The sequence below is a fragment of the Mercenaria mercenaria genome, chromosome 7 (assembly GCF_021730395.1).
Source record: "Mercenaria mercenaria strain notata chromosome 7, MADL_Memer_1, whole genome shotgun sequence".
NCBI lineage: Eukaryota > Metazoa > Mollusca > Bivalvia > Venerida > Veneridae > Mercenaria > Mercenaria mercenaria.
Genome location: NC_069367.1, coordinates 12,837,596 through 12,854,396, shown reverse-complemented (window position 1 = coordinate 12,854,396; position 16,801 = coordinate 12,837,596). Strand labels below are relative to the sequence as shown.

The 16,801-nt window shown below is 35.2% G+C and overlaps 1 protein-coding gene across 1 annotated transcript; it reads left to right on the top strand.

Moving 5' to 3' along the window:
• The first annotated feature begins 689 nt into the window (after nucleotides 1–689).
• On the top strand, nucleotides 690–15,512 carry LOC123554901 (uncharacterized). Its single transcript, XM_053547588.1, has 12 exons — nucleotides 690–1,140; nucleotides 1,928–2,185; nucleotides 2,717–2,818; nucleotides 4,076–4,240; nucleotides 4,746–5,012; nucleotides 6,330–6,397; nucleotides 7,765–7,872; nucleotides 8,761–8,938; nucleotides 9,249–9,348; nucleotides 10,188–10,294; nucleotides 12,750–12,881; nucleotides 14,827–15,512. Exons 1-12 carry the CDS (start codon nucleotides 1,129–1,131, stop codon nucleotides 14,944–14,946), a joined length of 1,617 nt encoding a protein of 538 aa, XP_053403563.1. The 5' UTR covers nucleotides 690–1,128; the 3' UTR covers nucleotides 14,947–15,512.
• Nucleotides 15,513–16,801: the final 1,289 nt, after the last annotated feature.

Below are 16,801 nucleotides of genomic sequence, written 5' to 3'. Positions count from 1 at the left end.
TTCCTTTTATAGTTGCAGGGTAATTATAAATGTCAAATAAAAATATGAAAATAAATACAAAAAGGGAGATAATCTAGAATTCTTTGAGCTGGAGTTATGTTTCCTGTCCTTACCTCCAGCCAGTGTCTATTATCATTTTGTAAGTTTCATTAAGTTTTCTATAGTAATTTCAAATTTAATGCTGTCATTTGAAAAGAAAGTGTGATAGACAGTCAGACTGACAGTCTGTCTACTAGATCCCTCTGTTGCAAGCAGTTGTGCAGTGTGTGGGGATGGGGATCTTTACATATTTTATTGACTCATTTGCTCCCATGAGCAACTAAGTGCCTGGGTTTGAATTTCTTTTTTATAGTTAAAAGAGTCTACATTTTATTTGTCAAATTTTACTGTGTTACAACTTTTTGAAAGTTGCATTATTGACAAGAGGCATGCATTTAGCAAAAGTTTCAAAGAAATTCTACCCCAGTTTTTATTTGCATCCAGAATTAGGGACATAATGTGGGTATTTTATCAGTTTGTAAGTATGTCAGTAGTTTTGCATCACATTTTTATGTCATGAAACTTATGTCTAAAGGTTTTTATCAAATATCAAGTAGGGTTATTAACTTATCAGCCACTACTAATGTAAGCAATTATCTTTACATTTTTACACCAAGTGCTAAAGTCTAGCGTTGACCTTGACTTTTAGTATAGATTACCACTAATAAAAACATAGAAAATGAGTACATTTACACTACAAAAGCGTAAGATTATTTAGTACCAGATTGTGATGTTGCTTCATTAAATAAATGTTTTATGTCACAAAACACTAGAATTAATATTTTTCTGAGATAAAAATATTTTTTTACGAATCTGTAAAGAAAAGTGTATTAATAGTTACATTACATATATATATATTTTTTATATTAAGTAACTGAAAACTTTGTAGCTATGACTGTTAGATCAGTGGACAGTTTTTAAGGAAAGATTTCATTAAGCCTAATTTGATAATGTGAAAGGTTTGGATAATTGTTTGCTGAACACAAGTGCATTACTTAAAAAAAACACACACACATTGGAAGTATTCTAAAGGGAAAGGAAAGAGAAGAAAATTGTTGAACTTTATAACTGGTGGAGGTGTTATTTGGTATGAGAATTTTGGTTAGTCCCTCTTGCTGTTCATTGATTCAGCTTTAAAGGTCCATTACTAAGGGAGGGTGATTTGGCAATTTTTTCATAGCCAGTGCATAGACTTCTGCAAGACACTAAATAATGAAGATTGGCAGGTCAAAATTTACAGAAGATCTTTGGAACTGTATGTGTATTATGTTGAAATTTCAATGAATCGACAGAATGACGCCCCCAGGTCTTTTTAACTTTCTTCATACTTCATAGAAAAATAATTGTACATATACTGCGATTTATTTCGAATTTCTACATACCAACTTTCATTTTCCAATAAAATGAAATAGTTTCTGTGCTTTTTAAAAGAAATTAAAATGTTCACTTTCCTTAGTATTGGACCTTTAAAGTTATATATAAAAGAATTCAGTGGTAGTGCATATTGAAGGATTTACTAGATAAAGAATGATGATGTTATAGAAATGGGCCAAGCCAGTGTTTTTTGTTTGAGCCATTTTTGGACCAAAATTTTGACCCATTCTCACCTCTTCCTTTCTCCACTTTTGACAAAAATTATTACCGTTTCATTCTGTTTCACCGAAAGAAAGTTGTTTTATTAGCAGAAGGAAGTTGCCATGGACCATTTCTTTCTCATATATGCTACATTATGTAGTTCAATTCAAACTAGTAAAGTTCTAACATCAGAAAATGCCATTATAAGGCATCGTTGAGACGTCTAGGTCATGCCATGTTAATAAAAGATGATAGAAAATCTCTTTTTATTTTCAAGGTTTGTATCTAAACTTTTGAACCTTTGATATTTCAGGATGATATGCCAGGTGTGGATGGCATGGTGAACTCTGGGTACCAGTCCGAGAATTCAGATCGGGACAAAGACGATGATGGACTCTACATCATGACAAAATGCTCCGTCAGTCACGCGCAGTCACATACCAAGGGGACATCGGACGTTGATACAAGCCAGGAGAAAGAACTCCAGCACGCAAGCAATATGTCACTATCGCATTCTGTATCAGGATCTAGTCTCTCTAACAAGTCAACAGCTTCTACGTTGAAAGTGGAAGTAAGTACCTTTAGCAGGAGTTGATAATTTATATTTGAGCTGCGCCATGGGAAAACCAACATAGTGGCTTTGCGACCAGCATGGATCCAGACCAGCCTGCGCATCTGCGCAGTCTGGTCAGGATCCATGCTGTTCGCTAACGGTTTCTCTAACTGCAATAGGCTTTAAAAGCGAACAACATGGGTCCTGACCAGACTGCGCAGATGCACAGGCTGATCTGGATTCATGCTGGTCACAAACCCACTATGTTGGTTTCCTCATGGCACGGCTCATTTTATGTATGGGAGTTTGTTATTGTGTCGGTCATATTTTACTTATTTGACACATTCACAACATGGTTCAATTGTTCTGTGTTTGTCTTAAAACCTTTAACCTGCAAATCTTCTATTCAGTCTGTAACTTTTCAGTGAACACTCCTTCGAATAATAAATGGTACCATCCAAACTGAATGATAGATCAGTCTGTTTTAGAAATTCAGCAGGGTAAAGGTTTAATAAATATACATATTTTCTGCTTTTGGTGTTGTTGTAGATAGCTGACATTGATAATGAAGAGAGTATAAATCTGACCACGACCACACTGAGAAAATGTAAGAGACAAGTGCTGCGGCCTTACTGGAGACTTCTCATGTTTGTAAGTATCTTTCCATACACTTTTCAATTAAGATTTCACATTTCCAGGAACTATACTTGCTCATAGGAATCAAGAGCAACCTGTCAAAAGCTTGAAATCATTTTCTGTACATGCCAGTAATGTGTTGGCAACATTTTCATTGAAACAACATCTCTTAAAATCTTGTGTACATAATTTCTTAAATTCATTCTTCAGTATTTTTGCTTCAAGCTCTCTTAGGTTTGGTTTTGTTTCACTTTTCTTGATCTGACTGTCCGAGGGGCTAAAATATATATATCCTTAAATTGTTCTTCATGAACGGCATCATCAGACATTAGATACCTTGAGTTAGGGCATTCTCATCCATTAGAAGTTTGTCATAGTCCCAAAACAGACCTGAAGGGGGCATATCATGTTATGATGTCGGTGTTCGTCTGTCCATGATCCGTCCGTTTCATGTCAGTTTCGTGTCCGCTTGGTAACTCTTGAACCCCTTCAAGGATTTAGAAGAAACTTGACACAAATGTTCACCACATCTAGACTACGTGCAGAATGCATGTTTTGGATGGCTTGCTTCAAGGTCAAGGTCACACTTGGGGACCAAAGGTCATGTGACTTTGCTGTGTCCACTCTGTAACTCTTGAACTGCATGAAGGATTTTAAAGAAACTTGGCACAAATGTTCACCACATCGAGACAACGTGCAGAGCGCATGTTTCGGATAGGGGTCAAAGGTCATACCTTTGGGCGTATATTGCTCTGCATTGCAGTGCTCTTGTTTTTCATTGATTTGTTGGGCATGTGCAGTTTTGTGCTCTTGAAATTACCAGCGAGAGTAGTTTCAACCAATCGGTGTTTTCTTTTATTTGAAAAATTTGCCTAAAAAAAGAAACAAAAAACTGTAACTTGTAGTTCGATGTCAATATTGAAATGGATATTGTCACGCTTTTTATGGACGATTTCGATCGGGTTGACTGTGATGATTTATTGCGAAACGAAACTAATGGCCTGAAACATTTAAACTGTAAAATGATCCGCGCAGTCTGGTCAGGATCCATGCTGTTCGCTAACAGTTTCTCCAATCCAATAGGCTTTAAAAGCGAACAGCATGGATCCTGACCAGACTGTGCGGATGCGCAGGCTGGTCCGGATCAATGCTGGTCGCAAACCCACTATGTTGGTTTTCTCATGGCACGGCTCATTTGTGTTATTCATGCAGTATACAATGATAGTGTTCATTACTTGGCCAAATTTTGCTATGTTGTCTGTGATACTGCAGATTGGTTGGCGGGGTTTTGGCCGAGAGTACATTAACAGTGGAAGTCTTGGATGGAAGTTTCTCAACACAGTTTATCCCATGTTTATCATCATGATGCTGTTTTATACATATACATATGAGATTATAGCTTGTCAGTGGAAACTGAACGTGGAAAAAGATACACAGGTATTAAAGATGAAGATTCATTCTGTATTTATTAATTGGTTTCGAAAAATATGCATAAATTCTGCAGCAGACTCATTATAACGCCAAGAAAGAACAAGTGTCAATTTTTTATTCAAATCTGAATATATTTTAATAACTTACCGTACTCATTTACTCTTTTGACTCAGTGGAAGAACATTTTGTTCTTTAATAATTATGAACACAAATGAAAATGATATTAATAATGAACTTTTTAATGCAACAAAACAATTATTAAAATTATGTCTAAAATGATGTCATACGTCCAGTATGAAATTTATATGTCAGTATTGAATAATATTGGTGTTAAAGGATCCAAGATATCTTCTGAGAATGTGATAAAAAAAGTACATTTCAAAGCTACTGAGAACCTTATATGCAAGAAACTGTATCTATAAATCTGTTGGGTCCTTCTTTATTGCCAAGTGTGCAGGTACAAGAAATCTCTTGTTATTATCAAATGCCATTAATCTTTTCTTCCATACAGACAGTTGTCACCACTACGGTCAAGCCTACCACACCACGAGTCAACTTGACAACACCAGATTTTTTCCCAATATTCTCAATGCGTCCAGCAGAAGTGGACACACCCCAGAAGAATCTCAGCCAGTCACAGTCCAGTTACCCACTAGGATGTGACCATATTGTAACTACCTACGTTGTGCCAAATTTTCTACATTTTGTAGCCTTTGTAATGGGACTGATACATTTCAGGGTCCAAGAAAATGAGCAGTTGTATGCTCTAATGGAAAGTGTAAGTAACATTAAGCTTTAATGACTGCACATTTCAATGGAAAGCGGACGTCACATTATTGTTTAATGAATGCACGTTTTAACAGAAAGAAGAATTCACATTAAGGTTTGAATCCATGCTAAGGTGAATAAAGCTTTGATGAATTCATGCTAATAAATCCTTTCTCTTACTAATGGAAAGCAAAAAGTACATTTTACGTTAAGCTTAAAATGAATCCATGTTGTAATAGAAAGTGTAAGTTACATTAAACTTTAATGAATCTATGCTTTAATGGAAAGAAGAAGTTACATAAAGAGTTAGTGAATCCTTGCACTAATGGAAAGTGCAAGTTACATTAAAAATTAGGCTTTAATGATTCCTTGCTCTAAGGAAAAATGTAAGTTAAAGTAAGCTTATCAGTCCATGCACTAATTGATAGTGTAAGTTACTGTAAGCTTTATTGAATCTGCTCTTAGACTAATGGAAAGTGGAAGTTACATTAGACTTTAATCAGTTCATGCCCTAACGGAAATTGTTACATGTAAAAGTTTTAATGAATCCATATGAGCCGTGCCATGAGAAAACCAACATAGTGGTTTTGCGACCAGCATGGATCCAGACCAGCCTGCGCATCCGCGCAGTCTGGTCAGGATCCATGCTGTTCGCTAACAGTTTCTCCAATTCCAATAGGCTTTAAAAGCGAACAGCATGGAGCCTGACCAGACTGCGTGGATGCGCAGGCTGGTCTGGATCCATGCTGGTTGCACACCCACTATGTTGGTTTTCTCATGGCACGGCTCATATGCTAAATTAAATGGAAAGTGTAAGTTGAATTAAGCTTTAACATATCCATATGCATGCTTTAACAGAAAGTGGAAGTTACATTATAAAGGCTTTAATGAACCCTTGCTGTAATTAAAAGTGTTAGTTACAGTAAGCTTTAATGAATCCATGCACTAATAGAAAGAGTAATTTACCTTGAGCTTGATGAAGCAAGGAAAAAGAGTACTCTCATCTTTTATGTAATGTTTTGAAGTACAATCAAAACTATCTTTAAAGACACCATTGGCAAGTGTTATTTATTTGCGGCTTAAAATACTGTGTAAATGTTAAGATAGGAAACAAAACTGGTGGTTTTTTAGAGTCAGGTGGTCTCTGTTCAGGGGTGGTCTTTAAAATAGGTTTGAAACTAGATGTTTATTATTTACGTATTGCTTTAATATCTAAATGATTTTAGTGTTTTGTTTTCAAATTGCAAAAAAATTCTGAGATTCAGCAACAAAAATCTGTTTTACAAGCTGTCAGAAATAGAATAAAAAATGATTGACTGTTTTCCAGGTATTTTTACAAGCCAGTCCACTTCATTCAAGATCTGCATCTCAACAAAAAATGATAAGAAACATGAGGTAAACGTTAATTCACAATTCCTTGTTAAGCTAGTTTTGCATATTTGAACAACCAGAAGTCATGGCTTTGCCACATCTATGTGGAAAACTGGACCTGATGTAACAGGAAATTTTCCCCCTTGATAATCTCCCCGCCCATCAGAAAATATTGCCCCGGAGCAATACTGGGATGAAAATCGTCCTGCATATAATTAATTGTTATCCAGTGTGCACATTGTGGCAGCATGACTTTCTGTCTGATAAGAAATAAACTGACACGTGAACTAATTCCAAAACTATCGCTTTAACTTGGCTTGAAATTTAAGGTAGTTCTGCACATTCTAGTCAAATTGTTTTAGGATGTAGGATTTTATTAAAAACAATTTTTCAAAACTTCAGAACATACTTTTTATAAAAAATTGGCAAATAAAAGACAGAATAGTATGTTTGATTTTTTGCCAGCCAGATTAAATTTTGAAAAATTCCAATGTCAAGCAAGTTTTCATGATGGTGGTCTATGGGAAAATCACAAAATTAAGTTTCCCCTTTAGCTTAAAATGCCCGTGCGGTTCTCTTTGTTGGCAGAGCATTAATTAATAGGAGTATTGGGATTATTATCGGAATAATATCTGTGACAGAATAAAATATGTCTGATGTCATTCCTTCCTTATTTTGGTGCATGTGAAAAAGTTGTCAGTTTCTTGCTAAATGTTGCTAGTTACTAGCCGATTGTTTCAGTTTCTTGCGGATCATTTACAGTTACTTGCAGATTGATTCAGTTCTTTGCAGTTTATTGCAGATTATTTGCAGTTACTTGCAGATTGTTTGCAGTTTCTTGCAGATCATTTGCAGATTGTTTGCAGTTTCTTGCAGACCATTTGCAGCTACTTGTAGGTTGTTTGCGGTTACTTGCAGATTGTCTGCAATTACTTTTATTGTTGGCAGTTACTTGCATAAAACAAACAGCAATATGTCCTAGACCAGAATAAACAAACATGGGATAGGTTAACGGACTGCCTTTAAAATAATTGGAAATGAGCTTATTTGAAGTAATACCGCAACTCTGTGTTTGATTAGGGAGTATTTCTACTAGTTAGTTACATACATACATACATACATTTGCAGTTGAATAAGGATTTTAACCCTTACCCTGCTAAATTTCTATAATGAACTTGTCCATCTTCCAATTTGGACAGTTACATTAAATGTTAAAAGGGGTGCTTACCAAAAAGATACTGAATGGTGAACAGTGTAGATCATGATCAGACTGCATGGATGTGCAGGCTGATCATGATCTTCACTGGTCACAAAGGCAGAATCAATCATGTCCAGCTTAATAAGGGTTTAAAAATGTTTTGTGTCAAGATATATGATGTTTTGTTTTTCAGAGCCTTTTTCCTGTTTGGTGCTCTGTGGATATTATTGACATTAGGAATGCAAGGACTGTATGAATGGGCGTTTGATTTTCCCAAACTTGCCTTCTTTGTGAGAACAGGGTATGCATACCTTTCATTTAGTGAATATAGTAGTAGATGGATTAATCAGAGTTTTCCCAGCTGGTTTAGCTTGTATCAACTTTTGTAATTATGTTTTTAACAAAAGTGGGTGCCATATATATAAATGTCCATAGATCTCTGTACATGGATATTAAAAATCCTTACCTTGCTGAATTTCTGTAGTGAACTTATCCATCTATCAATTTGGACAGTACCATTAACTGTTAAAGGGATGCTTAGAAAAAAGATGCTGACTGAATGGTGAACAACGCAGATCATGAACAGACTGCAGAATCAGTCGTGTCCAGCATGATAAGGGTTAATAGAATTCAAATAAACACATAGGATAGCTGGTATATTAAAAACACAAACAATACCTGGAACTTATGTAATCTAATAACTCTACAGTCGACTGTGATGTTAACAAGTCACCAAAGGTACATTGGTTCCTTATTCATAAGATATCATTATATAGGGATTCCCAAGACTTGTGTATGAAATGCGGGTAGGACATGCCACTTGCTACTTGCCAGTTGCTACTTGCGACTTTGGTAAAGTTTATATGTACACCGTCTGTTTGCATTTGTCACAACGCATGGTTATTTTAAATCACTGTCATGATCAGGTGACTGTGTAAAGAATGCGGGACTCTTACTGCTTCCTCGGACAAGTTCTGCTTCAATTGTGGAATCGAAATACAAAGATCCTGTGAACTGGCATGTAGCAACTAGCAATTAGCAAGTGGCAACTGGCAAGTCGCAACTGGCATGTCCCTACCATCATTCCATACTTGTGAGACAAAGATAAAATTGATCTTTTTGAATATTAGCAGGAGTAAAAATAAAGTCATCAATTTTTCGTTTTAAATATTCAAAGTTTTTGTTTCAGAGCAATGTTACACTGGTTCCTGTTTACCATAGACTTGCTGGGAATTCTAATCATTAATTCAATCTTTGTTGCCGTAGTAACCAACTACTATACACAGTGCGAAATGATCCTGTTCTATGTGAAGGGAGTTGCTTTCCGACTCCAGGAGAAATCCATAGATCTTAAAGCTGCGATGAAGGTTAGTTGTTAATACAAATTAGTAGATATTGAGAAATTATTAATGTTTGCGGAGAATTCACTGTAACAGATTTTGTGGTTGAATCCGTTAAATCAGATCGAAATCAAATTCAAATGAAAAGTTAAATCTCCATTCATTTCATGTTCTTAAGTTGAAATCCATGAATTTACATCCTCTGAAGTAGCCTTTTTGGCCCAAACCCCAAAATGAAATACTGTCACATGACACTTCCGCTTCAGCTTCCAAAAGCATCAAACTTTTCACACTTTCTTGCAATTTTAATTCTTACTTTTAACAGTCGTGATTTCAGAACATACTGTCAGTGAGGCAGAATTTGAGTGTACTTAATGGACCAATAGCTAGAATGACTGCACTTGTGTCTGTGATATTTGCAGAGCTCACAATTATTGGTAAGTTAATATAACAAAAAATATTACATGTATGTGGAATTTTTCTTTAAGCTAAAATGAAACTGCTACAGATGGTAAAGCTAACAAACCGTCATCTGCCTTTCTGTTAATTGGAGCAAGGAAAACAGTTTTAAATGGTTTTCATTGAAATTTCAGAAATGTGATCACATTGAAATGTTGATGCACGGGACATTTTTAGCTCAGCTGATTTTTTGGGGGGAAAAAAGATTTATTGTCATCACTTGATCGGCGTTGGCGTTGCCTGGTTAAGTTTTATGTTTAGGTCAGCTTTTCTCCTAAACTATCAAGCTATTGCTTTAAAATTTGCAACATTTGTTCACCATCAATAGCTTACTCCGAACAGTGAGAAACATAACTCCATCCTGCTTTTTGCAAGAATTATGGCCCTTTTGGACTTAGAAAATCAGATTTCTTAGTTAAGTTTTGTGTTTAGGTCAGCTTTTCTCCTGAACTAACAAAGCTATTGCTTTAAAACTTGCAACACTTGTTCACCATTAAAAGATGACTCTGTACAGCAAGAAACATAACTCTATTCTGCTTTTTGCAAGAATTATGGCTCCTTTTGGTCTTAGAAAATATCATAAAAAAAACATGGGTAGGACAATATTTCTATTATACAGAGACAAAAAATATCAGATAAGCGTCTGCACCCGCAAGGTGGTTCTCTTGTTTATAGTCTGTTGAGGCATGAGATTTATGTACCATTTAACTTTTTTTTTCTGCCAAAGTGGTATTCAGAGATATTAATCACTTTTAGTGATAGCTCTAGTATGATGGGTATTTATGTTAATTCTGTGAATATTTTGTTACTATTTTAGGTGTGAGTATCCTGGTGTTGAACAAGAATAACCAGTTTAAAGTGTGGATGTATAGAGCTCTATATCCTGTAGTCTGGTTCATCATAGCTGCCATCCCTCTTATGCAGGTAGGTTAATTTATACCAAGTCTTTGTGGGGGGTTTTGGCATTGTTTAGCCATCTTTTCATTGTTAGAACCATTTCTAAGACATGGTTTGGAGTATTTATATCAAACATAGGTGAAATGTTTACTATTGCAGAGAAATGATTGTCAGTTTCAGATGGATTGCTTTAGAATAAGAGTTATGGTCTTTAGTATTTGTATAGTGTTTACTTTTTATTGGGTATTACTTTACACACCACATTATTAAGATCCATTTCTGCTTCATAACCTCAGTAGTGAGATTTGCAGCCAAACATGGTAAATATATGTAGCTTTCTGGCAGACCATGGTAATTAGTTTGGTCATATGTAGTCAAGGTTTTAGCTACTGAAATGAGAAAAATGAACTTCAGCTAGAAATGACATGTTGCAACCAAACTTGATGTAACAGTAGTTTTAATGGAGAGCAATGAAAGTTTAGTTGCATTTTTAGCACATCAGATTTTTTGAGAAAAAAAATGATGAGTTATTGTCATCACTTGATCGGTGTCGGCGTTGCCTGGTTAAGTTTTATGTTTAGGTCAGCATTTCTCCTAAACTATTAAAGGTATTGCTTTGAAACTTGCAACACTTGTTCACCATCAATAGCTGACCCTGTACAACAAGAAACATAACTCCATCCTGCTTTTTGCAAGAATAATGGCCCCTTTTGGGCTTAGAAAATATCAGATTTCTTGGTTATATTTTATGTTTGGGTCAACTTTTCTCCTTAACTATTAAAGCTATTGCTTTGAAACTTGCAACACTTGTTCACCATCATAAGCTGACCATTTACATCAAGAAACATACCTCCATCTTGCTTTTTTAAAGAATTATTGCCCTTTTTGGACTTAGAAAATCAGATTTCTTGCTTAAGTTTTATGTTTAGGTCAGCTTTTCTCATAAACTATCAAAGCTATTGCTTTAAAACTTGCAACACTTGTTCACCATCATAAGCTGACCATGTACAGCAAGAAACATAACTCCATCCTGCTTTTTGCAAAAATTATGGCCCTTTTTAGACTTGGTAGGACAACTTTTCTATTATACAAAAAAATCAGATGAGCGTCAGCATCTGCAAGGTGGTGCTCTTGTTTTGTTTTGTTTTGGTCAAGGTCATAAAGTAAGTATAATTAAAGATTAGATTCTGATTTTCGTGCAGTTAGTATAGTTTTTGTATTGGAATAACCTGTGCCATATTTAGAAATGGTGAAACTTGGAGTTCAATGTTTCAATCACTCTTCCACTACATTCCTGAAAACCTTAACAGCAAGCAATACCAATTCATTGAATTTGCTTTTTTTACCTGGCTTAAGATGTAGGTGCATATATGTTTTTACCACTTTATGTTGTTATTTATGCCATCTTCATTTCTCAAAAAAGAATTCTTTAACTGGCAAAGATAATTAAATGGTAGTTGGTAACAATGATCATTTATATAGTATTTTAAAAAAGTGAAACACTATCTGTTTTACTAACTGAAATCTAATCTTTGTTAGAAACTTATTCTGTAGGAAATAAACAAATGAGCTCCTGTAATTATGTCTACCACCACACAGTGGTGTGGGAGACATATTGATTTACTCCTGTCTGTCTGTCTGTGTGTGTGTCTGTCTTTCTGTCTGTTACTCTGTCACATATCTTGTCTGCACTCTAAGTCGAACATTTCTCATCCGGTCTTCACCAAACTTGAACAAAATATGTTTGCCAATAAGCCCTCAAGCAAGTTCGATAACTAGCCAAATCGGCTCAGGCACTTCAGAATTATGGCCCTTGAACATAATTACCAAAAGGCTGGTTATTCAAACATGTGAATTACCAATATGCCGCTTACTCCAGCACGTAAACAGTATATAAAGACAGACTTACTATTCAGATGATTTGGCAGTTGTGGGAGACATGCCCTTTTCTCAAAAGCACCTCTAGTTAATAACTGAAGTCGACTTGAAGGAAAATTTCTTTAGTAGACTTTTAAAGGGACTAACCAACACATTTTAGGCAAAAAATAATTTCTCGCAAAAATTCAGAAAAAGTGAGCAGTCTGAAAGTGACTAGTGGTACAAACTTATTGACGTATTAGCATTATGCAAGATATACTTATAAATAACCAAAAATATTGTGCAGAAGGTTGTAAAAAACCATTGCAACATTTATAATGCAGAATATTTACGTTCTTGCATTTTTACCATTATAATGATTATTCATTTTTTATCTTCATCCACTTTATCATTTTCCAGTGTCATATATACACTTTGGAAATGAAGATGTTGAAAAATTTTACCCAAACTGGGGGCAAGTAGCTTTAACAAACATACAAGATGTAGATTTGACGACCAATAACCTATTAGGTATGATTTGGTTGGTGACCAATAATTTATTAGAACTGGTACGAAAATGTGTTTGTAAGATTTTATTTTGAACAATGCTTTTACTTTTCAACAGGCTGCTAGGGTAAACTCGGTGTGTAACAGGTTTAAGAAGATTGCGTTGGAGACACGCGTTTTTGGTTACAAGGGATCATCATTGCTGGAGCTTGACTCTTTTCTCAACTTTGTGACTCATGCTCGTCTCAGAGTAAGTATAGCCTTGCTTGCTATAAATTGTTTAATTATAGTTAAGTATAGCCTTGCTTGCTATAAATTGTTCAATTATTGTTAAGTATAGCCTTGCTTTCTACAAAGTGTTCAGTTACAAAGAAAATATGCTAGGCTGTGAACTTTATACAGGCAGTCAAATTTTACTAGGGTTAAATATTTTGAAGCTCAATTTAAGAACAAATTGTTTAGCATATCACAACATTTAACTTCCAACTCCTGCACAGCAACTTGACAAGTTGAACGTTTCTAAATAGTATCAGTACAAAACATTAACATTTGTGCTGTAACTGTAGAAATTGTGTCGCATCTAATGCCTCAAATATTACCTACAACGGTTACATTTGTTTTTCTGCTTATGTTTTAATTCTTTCTAATAGAAAAGAAGGTAATTTTCAGCTCGACTATTCGAAGAATAGGGGAGCTATCCTACTCCCCCAGGCGTCGGCGTGAGCGTCACACAAATGTTAAAGTTTGCGTACCACCCCAAATATTTTCAAAGTCCATTGAGGTATTGCTTTCATATTTTGCATACTTGTTTACCATTATGACCCCAGTCTGTAAAAAGGAGGAGGCAACTCTATCAAGCATTTTGACTAAATTATGGCCCCTTTTCGACTTAGGATAAATGTTAAAGTTTGCGTTCCACCCCAAATATTTTCAAAGTCCATTGAGATATTGCTTTGATATTTTGCATACTTGTTAACCATCATGACCCCAGTCTGTAAAATGGAGGAGGCAACTCTATCAAGCATTTTGACTGAATTATGGCCCCTTTTCGACTTAGAACAAATGTTAAAGTTTGCGTACCACACCAAATATTTTCAAATTCCATTGAGGTATTGCTTTCTTATTTTGCATACTTGTTTACTGTCATGACCCCAGTCTGTAAAAAGGAGGATGCAACTCTATCAAGCATTTTGACTGAATTGTGGCCCCTTTTTGACTTAGAATATGCTTATTGTAATGTTAAAGTTTTACTCATTGCTTATATTATACTATCAAGCACTGAGAATAGTCGAGCGCACTGTCCACTGACAGCTCTTGTTTATTTATAGTCTGTTTTAATTATTGTGTTAACTTGATTAGTATCAAAAGAAGAATGATGGTTTGTTCCCCAGCTCACTGGCTGTTGTCTGATTTACTAGATCACTTACAGTGTCTTCATGGTGAGATATCTGTGGACACTTCGATAATCTTTAACCCACTAGTCTATATGATAACTTTTGATAAATTTCAGATGTTAGATTTGCAAGTGTCCATGTTGACATTTTCTGATGATAATCAGATTACAAAAGTCAAAATTAAGGTCACTTAAATTCAGACTTCTTTGTTTTCTTTGGTTTGATTTTTCTATTTCAGGTTGTTCCATATACTGACCCAGTAATGTTACCTTAAATCAGTGGTAGTGCTGTTAATGCTTATTTCAGGCCAGGTTGTTCCATATACCTGTCCTGCCATCATACAGTTTTGCCACTTTGTCTATACAGGACAAGTTGATCAGTATAACAATTTTGCTGTTGTACTTTACATCAGTGGTAGTGCTGTTAACTTCTATTTCAGGCCAAGTTCTGCCATATAAACAATCTTGCTATTGTGCATCATATCAGTGTTAGTGCTAACCTTGTTTATTTCAGGCCAAGTTGTTCCATATACCTGTCCTGCCATCTTACCTTGTATGAGTGAGTGATGCTCTTGAATATATACAGGCCAGTTCCATATAATAATCTTGCTGTCATACTTTGTATCAGTGGTAGAGTTGACATCGTTTATTTCAGGCAAAGTTATTCCATATACCAATTCTGCTGTGGTAACTTGCATCAGTGGTTGTGCTGACATTGTTTTATTTTAGGCAAACTTTTCTCATATACCAATTCTGTCGATGTAACATATATCAATGAAAGTAATCTCATTATTCATTTCAGGCCAAGTTGTTCCACATACCGATCCTGCCATCGTACCTTATATCAGTGGTAGTCCTGTCATTGTTTGTGATTCTTATCCTGCTACAGACAAACATAATTGGAACTGACCATTTCTTCTAGACAAACTTTAAACTGATCATTTAGGTGTAAACATTTCTTCTAAAGTGGTAGAATCTGACCACTTCCATATTAGATATGGGAACTATGTATTAATCGTGACAGAATTGTATCATCGGAAAAAGAAATGAAATTTAAGATATTGTAGAAACATACCATTCCACACAACTGGTTATAGATCAGCTCGAAAAAAAAAGAAGTGCCCAGTATTTCTGTACTAGTACACTACTTCATTTTGGGCATTTTTAGAGTGAAAATGAACTGTTTGACTCATATTTGAGATTACTTACATTGTGCTATGCATTTTTGTTTTCCATTTTCATTTTGAATTGATACTATGAACTATACGAAAATATGTGATAATAATGTTGGACAAAGCTGAGAATGTGAAAAGATATGGTGTCATGGTAGAACGACTGTAAAAATGTTTCTCATTGAATAGTTATAAAAGTATTAGGGCTTGTTCTATGAAAACATTACTACAGAATGTTTCTTTAAATGGATACTTTTGGAAGGGAAGTGATTTTTATGCCCCCGGCATCTACTGATGCAGGAGGCATATAGTGAATGACTTGATACTAATGCAGATGTAACCTGTGACCATTCCTCATCTTTACGCATCACCTGAACTCAGTTTGACCTTGACCTTGACCTCATTTTGGACTTAAGTTGCTTTATATGGGCCATCTCTTGGTTAACCAAATGGGAAAGTTCTGTCTAGCATCAGTACGCTTACAAGAATGAAATGGTACTAATACAGATGTAACCTGTGACCATTCCTCATCTTCAAACATCACCTGACCTAAGTTTGACCTTGACCTTGTTTTGGACTTAGGTTGCTTTATATCGACAAGGATGCCAGCGGGGGCATCAAGCATTTATTGAATGCAGCTCCTTGTTGAAAATAGAGGTTGACCTTTAGAACAGTGTGTCACTGCAGATGTGACAAAAGTGAAAGTAACAGTTCAGGTATTTCATATTAAAAGTGCTTTATTATAGATTTGTTCAGGGAAAACAGTACAAAATACACTACGGAAGTCAAAGCTGTGCCATTGAAATATTCTTTGAAAATATTGCATAGATATCAAAGAGTTTAAATATCAGTGTTACTGTAAAGAATGTATTCTCAAGAAATATTCTTTGAAAACCATGCTTAGTTCAAGAATTGTAGACGTAGTGGACCAGTTACGACATTCTGCAATTGCTGTGCTCAAACGCTTGTTCAACATCCTTTGACCATAATTGCTTTTTCTACAACCAGAGAATACCGAAATTGCTCAGAAAATGTCATTACAGGTCCACTACCTTAAAAGAATGTGTATCTTAGAAGTTTTCTTCTGAGAAAAGTGCTTTACTACATAAATACTGTGTTAATGTTTCTTTATAGTAAATTTAATATATACATGTAGGGCAATATTTCGAAATTACTCTGTATTGATTTGATAATTGTTGGAAACACTGATAAAGTGTGTAATTATATAGAACATGTATTATAGATGTGTTGCAAAACTTCTCATAAACAAGTTGTGTTATAAAAGTGTTTATATTGTGCATGTAGTTTAGAAATGTTTAATGTACATTGTAAAAGTGTTACGAAAGGTTTTACAAAGTACTTATGCTGCAGAAGAGTTCATGATAGGCAGATAGTAGTAGACAATTTTGTAAATTCGTAAGTTGAAGTTAAAGATGAAGTTTGTACAGATGTACTCTGAAATCATATAATTTTGTGGGCATGAAATTTCGTGGCTTTGCCCGCCCGCTTAGCTCAATAGGGAGAGAGCAGATCTACATGTTGCAGGGTCATGAGTTCAGTCCTTGGGTGAGGGGTATGTTCTCCATGTCAGTTTGAAGACATTGT

Excerpts from the sequence above, each read along its gene's own strand:
- LOC123554901 (XM_053547588.1), top strand. Across the intron at positions 5,013-6,329 it reads TGTATGCTCTAATGGAAAGT|GTATTTTTACAAGCCAGTCC; the intron begins GTAAGTAACATT and ends ACTGTTTTCCAG. Across the intron at positions 7,873-8,760 it reads GCCTTCTTTGTGAGAACAGG|AGCAATGTTACACTGGTTCC; the intron begins GTATGCATACCT and ends TTTTTGTTTCAG.